The sequence below is a fragment of the Podarcis tiliguerta genome, assembly GCF_965153285.1.
Source record: "Podarcis tiliguerta genome assembly, chromosome: 6".
Classification (NCBI taxonomy): domain Eukaryota; kingdom Metazoa; phylum Chordata; class Lepidosauria; order Squamata; family Lacertidae; genus Podarcis; species Podarcis tiliguerta.
In genome coordinates, this window is record NC_139539.1 from 2,457,628 (window position 1) to 2,468,619 (window position 10,992).

The following is a 10,992-nucleotide window of genomic DNA, read 5'->3' on the forward strand; positions in this document are numbered from 1 at the left end:
GGTTTTCCTTCCTGTACTCCTGACCATAAAAGGGTATTCCTGTTCCATACTCTTATCTTGGAGCAGGAGGTCACCAACTCCAAGAACACACTCTGGCGCTGTTCCCGGACTAGGTCTGTGCGTCAGAGTGTGCTTAGGATGTAAGATAAGACCTAGACATGTCATCCCTACTCCACTGGAACAGCCAAGGACCTCCATTGCCGTCACAGACTGATAAAGGAGAGAGCTTTGTTTATACAGCTGTGTTCTTGTTATGCATTTGTTCAACAGCTCCAGTTAATGCATTTTAGAAATGCTCCCTTGGAGAAAGAAGAAAAGGGGGATTTTGGGTCCCATTTCAAACTGACTGCACAGAAACCCATTCCTTCACATTCTCTACCCAACCACCTGCTTTCACCCCACCATCTCTCCTCTGACCACGTGCCTTGAAATGCAACCTTATTCAACCCATTATTTTACTGTACATGCTGGAACCCTCCTTGAACCTTACATGGAGCCTGTAAGTTTCCCTTCAGCTGGTTCTTACCAGTCTTGTAGTCAGGTTGCATCCTTGCATACATGAAACTGGCCTCACTGAGAAGAGGACCTGACAGTAATTTCACATCCAATGCAGAGATGAAGGAGCTGGTGTTTCTATATGTTGGGAGCCGCCCAGAGTAGCTGGGGAAACCCAGCCAGATGGGCAGGGTATAAATAATAAAATTGCTGCTGCTGCTGTGCACACACACACACGCGCACACACACACAGACACAGTCCATTTTTACCTCCATCCTCCTGCCTGATGAGTTCTGCAAGGGCAAAACTTGAGGACCCAGAGGAAGCTCTCTGGCAGTGCCACCCCCTGAGCTAGGCTGCTTCTAAGTCAGAAGTCAGCAAATTCAGGGCTGGCTGAGAGAAAATAGGAAATGTGCAATTTTTGGAAAAACAAAAGCTGAAAAATGAGGTCACTCCCTCCTCACTTTTCTGTTATTTCCCCAAATCTTCAGAAACAAACAGGGAGGAAAAGGGGGTGGAATTGGGGTGGTTTCTTCCCCCCCCCCAACTTTTTGATCCTTCTTCCAGGCCTTCACCCCCCTAGGAAAAACTGGGGCTGGTCAGGCAGTGCCCCACCCTCACAGACCAGCCTCTTCCATAAAGCGCTTTGGGTTTTGAGTCCCCGGGCGACAATCAAAGCGAGTGCCAGCCCTTGTGTCTCTGTGGGGTCTCCTGCACTCATCAGTTCCTCACTCCCGATCTGAATATAACCAGAGTGCACTTAGCTGCCTCTTTGTTTCCTCCTCACTTGCAGAGCCAGCTGCATTGTGGCACCGGCGGGAGCTTTGATCGTAATTCCTCCGACATCAAAGCGTCCTCTGCGCTTTTAGTCTCTGAGCAAAAGGAGCTCTTCTAATGTGCCGTCTGTTAAGTTGGCATCAAAGGGAAGAGGAGCCCACGGGGAACTGACACTAAACTGATTCAGTCGGAGTGTTGAAAGTGGCAGCAAGAGAACGGCAGTTGCCTAAACCAGCCTCCGCCAACATGGCGCCCTCCGGGAACTACAAGTCCCATCAGCCCATAGCCATGGCCTGGGCCCCTCCCGATCTGTGGGGGTTTCGTGGGTGTGTTCTGCAATGGGCCAATGGTGCCATGGGGCATCCCAAAGAGGATGGGGCAAGCTTGTTTTCTCCTGCTCTGGAGGGCAGGAAGAGGTTTCAGCTGGCTGCTCAGACCGCATGGCTCTCACCAGCCACTCTTGAGTTCTTATACCAACAATTTAGGAACTTTCCCCACTTTGTAACTAAGCAAAGTTTTACTGCCTGTGCAACTTTCTGAAGGACACGAATCTGTCCTTTGAAGAGTTTGCAAGTAAACCTTTTTATTTTTATTTTTACTAGTAGTCCTTTTCCCACGCTGGGGGGAGAGAGAAACTTTGGAAAGAAACTTTTTAAGGAAATGTTTGGGAACTCACCACAGGAGCCAATGCCTAGGGGCCAAGAAATACAAAGCCTCTGTTTCTTTCCCCTCACATTATACACTGTTTTTGTTCAGGCTAGTCAGTAAAGTGCTATCTGGGTTTATTTCTCTCTGGACTCGATCTGCATTATTTAAGTGACTTTGCTAACACGCAGAGGCACCTTTTCCACATCGATTGATGGGGATTGCCCGTACCATCTCGTCGTCCTGTCTCTTTTAGCTGTGGCTTCCATTTTGCATTGTGCCACACACACACATCATGGCATTTTGTGACGGATGCCCATTGCACTTCCCATTTCAAATTCCTTGTGGGACCATTGTCCCCAAAAGATTGAAGACCCCCCTACTAACATGTAAGCAATGCACCTATGTGCAAAGCACAGACTTAGTTAGGTGCAAATATCTCAAGCAGTGAGGAGCTAGCAAGTTTTAATCTGTTTTAGCATTTTAACTCTGCATGTTTTAAAGTATCGCAGATCATTCCTGATTTTGTCATTTCACCTTTTCATAAATGACTTTGAGGTGTGTGTTTGTTTGTTTGTTTGTTTGTTTGTTTGTTTGTTTGTTTGAAGAATCAAACGGCGCATAAATTTGACAAAGCCATTAAATAAAGATATAAATATCAGATGCCACAACTCAGGAATGCAGTCCAAAGATTCTTTAATGAAACAACTTTCTTCTCACCCTTTAGCACTTAAAATCACCCCTGGAAACTGCCCTTAAGCAGAATAAGCACTGCTATTTTTCTAGAAAATAGGTGCCAGAATTTACCACAAACGCCCCCCTTGTTCTCTTAGAATGGCACCACCTGAGTTCCAGCTGAAAAAAGCCCTGATTGCAAGATCTAAAGATGTGCACAATTGAAGATACACCCCTGTGCATGATTGACCCCATCCCACTAAAGAGAACATAGAGAAATCAACCACCCGGGTCTCCCCTCCCTTTCCCCCTTCTGAGCGAAGCAAAGGGGGCCGCTCTGGCTTCCGTCGAATGGTCTTCTCCAGCCACCCAAGGTTATCAGGGCAGGTAGTTCAGGTTGCAGCACCACATGGCAAATTTCTGTTTTTTAAAGAAAAAAGGCCAGAAGAGATTGGGTGAGAATGATGAACCTCCCATTTCGCCACTGGATTCCACCCTCTTCAACTCAGGCCCCTGTAAATTCTGGCACCTGAGGCAGAAAACCCAAACAGTGGACACATGCCCTCCGGGGAAGGGGAATTGGGGCCACTGCATTACGTAACACCCGTGTCGCCTTTGTAAGAACTCAATCATCTATTGTGGCAGCATCCAAACTTTGAAACTCCCTGCCTATGGACATCAAAGTGGCAGGACTCTTTTTGGCACCTGCTAAAAACATTCTTCTTTAGACAAGCCCATCCAGGTGCTTAGAAAGTGGGCGGGACTTTTAGTCTGTTTCAGTAATTAAACTTTCCCTATACATTTTCCTTGTACAGTTATATTTCTTGCATTGTTACAAATACCTTGTACACATTTTCTTTTCTCTTTATTGCAAGGCCCCTCAAGGTCTTTCCCAATCAAAGGGGGTGTGTAAATTTTATGAAATAATAAACTCGGGGCACAATTCCTTGGGAATTCTCCTGCACAGGCCCTTTTGGAATGAACGGGGGCATGGGGGGGGGAGGTGGCAACGGAAGAAACCCTGGCCAACAGGGACCCTTTCAGGACACAGTAAAGGTAAAGGGACCCCTGACCATTAGGTCCAGTTGCGAACGACTCCGGGGTTGCGGCGCTCATCTCGCTTTACTGGCCGAGGGAGCCGGCGTACAGTTTCCGGTTCATGTGGCCAGCATGACTAAGCCGCTTCTGGCGAACCAGAGCAGCACACAGAAACACCGTTTACCTTCCCGCCGGAGCGGTACCTATTTATCTACTTGCACTTTGACATGCTTTCGAACTGCTAGGTTGGCAGGAGCAGGGACCGAGCAACGGGAGCTCACCCTGTCGTGGGGATTTGAACTGCCAACCTTCTGATCAGCAAGTCCTAGGCTCTGTGGTTTAACCCACAGCGCCACCCGCGTCCCTCAGGACACAGTAGGAGGGAGATAAATGAAATGAAACTTTACTATGGGAAGTGAAAAGCAGGATGGGTTGCAGAGGGAGCCTGCCAGGGGCAGCTAAAGAGACCCTTGGTGGTAGTCAAACTATAGCCAAAAGGTAGACCTTCCTCACCCCAGACTCCCCCCGTTCTCATGGCTACTAGCCAGAATGGCTCTGATCTGCCTCCACAGCTGGAGTTAAAAAATCAGAACAGAATAAAATTCACACAAGCGTTTCTGAGCTCAACATCAAGAGGCAGGGAGTTCCACAGGGTAGCTGCTGCCACACTAAATGATCAAGCTCTTATGAATACAGAAGAGGGATTATGGGACACAGTGCTCTCCCTGCATTATTTCCCAATTCCCCCATTTCTTATGTCCCCCATTCTCTCCCCAAACGGAGATTTAGGCACTCCCACCCAACACTGGCATACAATTTAAAGTCTCTCTTCTCACCGGGACAATGATGACATCACGGCAGGAGGAACAGGCGCAGTTTATGGGGAAAGGCCAGGGGATTCCGCCTTTCAGCCTCTCTGCAGCAGAAGACGGGGAATAAAAAAAGTATCATGCAGTTATGGCTGTGCCCACATCGCAAGGGCCAAAGACTGATACCTCCGGCATTTTTGCCTTGGAGCACTTACGATATGATACGATATATTTATTGTCATTGTCCCATACAGAACAATGAAATTGACAAACTACATAAGACATTCAAAAACCCCTAAAAACTCTGAAACCCCATTTTAAAATACAATATACTATAGAGACTCTTTATGCTGTGTTTAGAACCAGAATTGCATTTGTGTAGAAACTGTTTCTCAGGCGGTTAGTCCTAGTATTTATAACCCTGGACCTTCTTCCAGAAGGCAGAAGCTGAAAGAGATCATTTCCGGGGTGCGCACTATCCTGCCCTATCTCTGTAGCTTTCTTATGGCACCTGGAAGCGTAGATTTGATCCAAGGTGGGAAGAGTGCACCCAATTATTCTCTCCACAATATACTGCAGAGAGGGGGTCCGGCAGATAAAGTCCCACCAAGCAGCTTGGGTTTTTCAGAGTCTTCCAAGCCTTTGGCAACACATAATATTTGAGTTATTTTTTCTGCCATGCTTTTTATTTATTTTTTTACCCACACGGAAGTTGCCAGTCTCGCAAGGTTTTCCATTGGGGGGCCGCTGACATTCATGTCAAGGGTCCCCGAATGCTGGAGCCTTTAAACCGACCATCCCCTAGATTTCACTGCGGCGAAGTCGCAAGGAGATGCTTGAGCCGGTGCAAATCTCACCAGCTGTCTCAGCAAAACGCGCCCCTGAGCGACACTCACCGTTGAATAAGTTCTGGCAGTGTGTCCTTATCGGAAACAGTTCCTCTATCACGGAGCCCTGCGAAAAGAAAACCCTCCACGCGTCAAGAGAGAGGCAGATGGGAATCATGGAACTGTGGACTTCAAAGGGGTCCCTGAGGGTCATGTAGTCCAACCCGCTGCAGTGCAGGAACCACGTCTAAAGAATCCATGGCGCATGGCCATGCAGCCTCCAAATGAAGGAGAATTGGGCCACCTTCTGAGGCAGCGCACCTCAGGGAGTGGGGCAGGAGGGTGAGTGGGAGACCACCAGCCCTTGGGCCAAAGGGGTGGACTAGATGCCTTTTGGGGTCCCTTTCAAAGCAACTGGAAGGAGACTGGGGGAAAGGTAGGTAAGTAGCACTTCTACCAGTGTGTGTTGGATAATAATAATAATAATAATTTATTTGTAGCCCGCCCATCTGTCTGGGTTTCCCCAGCCACTATGGGCGGCTTCCAACAAAGATTAAGAAACATTAAAAGCTTCCCTAAACAGGGCTGCCTTCAGATGTCTTCTAAAAGTCTGGTAGTTGTTTTTCTCTTTGACATCTGGTGGGAGGGTGTTCCACAGGGCGGGTGCCACCACCGAGAAAGCCCTCTGCCTGGTTCCCTGCAGCTTTGCTTCTCACAATGAGGGAACCGCCAGAAGGCCCTCGACGCTAGACCTTAGTGTCCGGGCAGAATGATGGGGGTGGAGATGCTCCTTCAGGTATACTGGGCAGAGCCCTGAATGGCACAGATCGAGAGTTGGGGGCTTTGGCAAATGCTAGTAATTTTAGAGGTGTGAAGACCCCAAGGAAGGCCAGATAGCAGGGGGAGAACCATCGAGCCCAGAAACTGCAAGATGCAAGGCGGGCAACCAGCATCGCTTCAGCACCAGTTCCACTCTGTCATGGCTTCCCCTCGAGGAATCATGGGAATTGTAGTTGGGTGTCAAGGCTGGGGGGGGGTCTCTGCTAGAGGTCCCTGCCACCCTCAAAACCACAGGGCCCACAATTCCCTAGAGAGAGGGAAGAGATGTGTCAATCGGTTTAAAATCTGTGCGGTCGAGGCAAGAGTATTGTTGGCTCAGAAATGGAAGCAAGAATACCGCTGAAAGAAGAATGGCAGATGAAATTAATGGACTATGCAGAATTGGATAAAATGACAGGAAGGATTCGAAACCGGCGGGATCAGAGATTGGAAGAAGAATACGGACTATTTCAAGAGCAACTGTAATCAACAAATTACGCTAGTAGGAGTTCTGTACGGAGGAATATATGAAATATTGCAAAAAAGAGTAAGAAGAGAGACATTAGTTATGAGATTTAAAAGTAATAATGAAAACAAGAAATGTCAACCAAGTAAACAGATTTGGAAAATTTTCATATGTGATTGATGGAAGTCAAAAAAGGTCAGCTCCTTCCATGAGCTCCGCTGCCCCCATTAAATCACCCGATACTTACATCAACCGTGCAAGGGCTCCCGCTGCAAGTAGCTGTAATCCTGAGGTCGCTGGGGAGAGAGGAATGAGCCGCTGTGATGCGAGGCAGAGCCACCCATCCCCTCCCCATCCATTCCCCAACTTTCAGTCCCAAGCCAGTCCCAGGTCTCTTTGCAACTTTCAATCTATAGGGCCTTTTACCTTCCTTGCATTCACAGCCTGAGCCCTGCACCCCTGCTTTCTGAGACAGGCCTCTCCAACATCTGGAGACCTTTCCAGAGCCAGGAAAAGTCAGGTGGCAGGAAGTGTCAGTTGTGTGCAGGGAGGAAGAAGCATCACGGGTGTCCACAAACAATGCTCTCTACCCCAAGCCCACCACAGCTGCCCACGAGGGCCTCCATCCACGGTCCCAAGGGACCTAATCCAAACCAGGGGACGGGTCCTTGCATGCATTACCTTATTAGATCCACCGACAACAGCAGCAGTCCTCTTTGGCAGTCAATGGCCAGGTGGAGAATTATTCTCACTCTCTGAAATTGGGATGCAAAGGGCATCAGAGTCGAACCGTTGGCCAGGGGAGATTGAGAGCAATCCGGGGGTTTTTAGGATGGAAGAATGAGGAAATCCCGACTAAAGAACAGTGGCAAGAGAAACTGGTGCATTGTATGGAATTTGCAAAATTGACACATAAACTACGTGACAAGGACAACTGTGTCTTTAAAGAAGAATGGGAACCTTTTACGAAGTACTTAAAGAAACAACAAAATGAACTGGACTCCTTAGCAGGTTTGGAATAAACATTCACAAACTCTTTATCGGTAATATACTGATAGATAAATTGAGGATCTTTACAACTCGATAACATGCAGAGAATAATATGTGCTGAGAAAGCAGAGAGAGGAGCTGAGGGGGTGGGCTGGGGGGGGGTCTTCCGGGGGGAGGGGGAAATGGGGGGGATGAGGATGATGTATTTTTGATTAATTGTTGAAATTCCAAATAAAAAAAATATTTTTTTTTTAAAAAAAGAGCAATCCGTTTTTTAAGAGACTTAGACAGCTCCGACTCCGTCCAGCTTTGCTCACATCAGACGGAGTCTTGTATCAAACGGCCACTGGCGCTCAGACGCTGCACGTTTCTTTTAAACTGAAATAAGCATGTGCAAAATTAAACGCGAAGCTCAGGATGCACAGAGGACAGGCTCGTCTTTCACCAATTTATTGCCTTTCATTTATAGCTGCGTGCTGGTTGCTTTTAGGAGCCTAGAGAGCACGTGTGCCTAACAGCTCATCTTTTCAGTGCAGCAGGGTGGGGAGATCGGGGGGGGGGGGGAACGCACTTCTTGTTGACACCAAGGAGCAAAACAAGAATGGGAGAGGGAAATAGGTGTAGATTAAATCTTCATTGAGGTTTTCAGAAAATCCCACCCCTGATTTTGGGCTCCTGAAGGGTCACTTGCCCGGTGTTTCTACTTACCACTTCGACTTGAATGAGGCTAACAAACTCTGACTCGAAATAGCCAATATTGATACGCAGGACAGCATCAAGAATGACAGCGTTAGCAGTAAACCGGACGGAGATGCTTGAGCACGAGAACCTCAGCATAGAAGGAAGATCCGCTGGACATTTAATCTGTGGGAGAAGAGGGTAGATGTGATCTCTCAGGATCATCTATCCTGGCTCTGGCGCAAGTCACCAGTGGGGTGGAAGATATCAATCATTCAATCTTTATTACGGTCCAGAGACCCAACAAATCGTTACAAAGCAATGCACAATTCAGACAGCCTATCTCCAGGTTAAACAAGCATTTTGTTCAGACTTAAAGATAGGGATCATTGGTTCTTGCAACCACCAATAAAAACTTCAACACTGCGAATGTTCTAGCGTTTGTCCGGTCTTCCAATAGGAACCTGACATAGCGAGCCTCTGATTTTCCCGGGAAAGGTACCAGCAAGGGTAATCTCAGTTCAGCCCTGGCTTGCTCATATTTTGCACAGTGCAACAAAATATGTTTTATGGAATCGATGTCTTGGGCACACGAGCAAAGTCTGTCCTGGCAGGGAACTCCTCTCAACCTGACATCCAACACTGCAGAAGGAAAGACGTTTAGTCTGGCTTTGGTGAATTACCTTCGATCATTTGGTACTGTCAGGTTTTTAACGTAAGGTGTTATGGAAGTTATCTTTTAGAGGGAAGACCAATTTGGTATTTAAGGAGCTGTCAGTCAGTCAGTCAGTCAGTTTTATTGCACACAGCCAAAGGCTGCCGCAATGTACACAGAATCATTCAACAATAAAAAGAAAATATACAGAATTGATACTTAAAACATTTATATTATCAAGAAATTACCTACTCTAAACAGAGCTATAAAAGTACCTTACTATACAAATTAAGACATTAAACAATAAAATTTGTAAGCTAAGATTATCACATGGCCACTAATATATTAAAAATAATGTTAATTAATACAATGTGCAATTATATTCGGAGTTTGGTGATGAAGATAGAATATAGCTTGATGTAGATAGGGTCAAATAAATTCATCTCCTTTACAGTTGGTGGCTACCTTGGCTATATAATTTGCTCTAATTTTCTCGCTAAACCCCAAGAAGCACTTTCTGACAGGAAGAGCTGTTGGACAGTGGAACAGACTCTCTTGGGATCTGGTGAACTCTCCCTCTTTGCAGGTTTCCAGGCAGAGGTTGGGTGGCCATCTGTCAGGGATGCTTTAAGCTGAGATTCCTGGACATGATAATAGATTTGGATGGGATGCCTACCTCTGGGATGGAAAAGCCAAAGTGCATAAACAGTGATTTAATAAGAAGATCACTGTTTAAAGTATGGGAGGAATACAAAGATTTATTAGAACCCAAAGCGCCATGGTGGCTATCACCTATCGAAGCACTATCACTTAAAATATTGGGTGGAAAAGGAGAGTGGCCAAGATAGAGAGAACAAGAGGGGAAGTTAAAACTGAAAGAATATGATGAAATAAAAGAACATCTTCAAAGCTGGTTACATCATTGACAATTACAGGATATATTTAAGGAGGATAACTAAAAAGGCTTCTCATATTCGGCTTCCAACTTCCAAAAGGAAGTGATAGAAGAAAACACAAAATTATTTTAAAAAGGCATATAATATCCTTTTGGAATGGGAGACCAAAGATGAAGAAGGAAAATCAGCACTGATTAAACGGGCGCAAGATGTAGGACATAATATACAATTTCAATAATATACAATGACCCTGGGTCTCCCTTCCAGCTCCACCGCTCTATAATTCTATGAAATCAACATCTCACCAGGAGATGCTGGCTTTTTTGTTTAGAAATTGCTCGTTTAGAAATTGCTAAACATTGGTTTTCTGCAGCAGGCCTGTCAATAAGATTCATGGCATGCTCAGGTGTGGCCCTGTTGCTCTGGTCGAGAAACTGACCTGCCAGGCCAGGGAGGCCAGAGGCAATATCTCACCATATGAGATGGGACAATCAACCGAGACAACCTCCCCAGACCCACGGAAACATCTGGAGAGATTTCAATAGGCAACATAAACTTGTTCTAAGCAGCGATTCCAGCTATAAGCTGCTGCTGTTTCTTGTATTTTAAATTGTGTTTCTCTTACGCGGGAAAACAATAAAATGCTTTTGAAAAAGCCAGCCCAGAAGATTCTTCACTTTCAGTCGGAGCTGGCTTCACAGTTTGTGTGACAGACCAGCAAATCCTGATTCAGCTGGCAGTCCTTCCTGTCCCCATTGAAGCCCCTGAAAACAGCTGCAAAACTGCTCCATAGACAGAGTGGAGAGATGTGCTGGCGACAACACAGGCACTAGCCAATCGGTTCCCGCCGCGCAGCTTCAGCTGAACCAAGCTGCAAACTTGCAAGGCTGGTTTCCAGAGCTTCCCCTGGGGAGAGGAAAAGGGTATCGTTGTCCTGAACTTGTTGAGGGGTGTTTCCAAAGTGGTCGTTATCGCTCCCAAAAATGTTGTGTCCATCGCAGGGGAGCCATGAAGCCATTTTGCCACCCTGCCAGCCCATGAACAAATCTCTGAAAATCTTCCCATCCCCTGACACACCCAAAGAACATCTCACAGCCAAGGAGGATCACGCACCTCACGGATGTGTTCCATTATTGAAGTGGTGGTCACAGTCGACTGTGGAAAGAAAATACATCTTGATTATAATGTTCTGCCATCAAGGGGGCAGTGGGCTCCCCAAAA

The 10,992-nt window shown here is 46.6% G+C and overlaps 1 protein-coding gene across 1 annotated transcript; it reads right to left on the bottom strand.

Annotated features, from left to right (window-relative positions):
- Positions 1-2,643: 2,643 nt before the first annotated feature.
- LOC310680712 (uncharacterized protein) lies at positions 2,644-10,922 on the bottom strand. Its single transcript, XM_083447729.1, has 7 exons — positions 10,885-10,922; positions 8,251-8,406; positions 7,234-7,307; positions 6,800-6,848; positions 5,337-5,394; positions 4,468-4,547; positions 2,644-3,013 (listed from the first exon to the last, which is right to left on the bottom strand). The coding sequence occupies exons 1-7, from the start codon at positions 10,900-10,902 to the stop codon at positions 2,972-2,974; spliced, it is 477 nt and encodes a 158-aa protein (XP_083303855.1). The 5' UTR covers positions 10,903-10,922; the 3' UTR covers positions 2,644-2,971.
- Between the last annotated feature and the right edge of the window lie 70 nt (positions 10,923-10,992).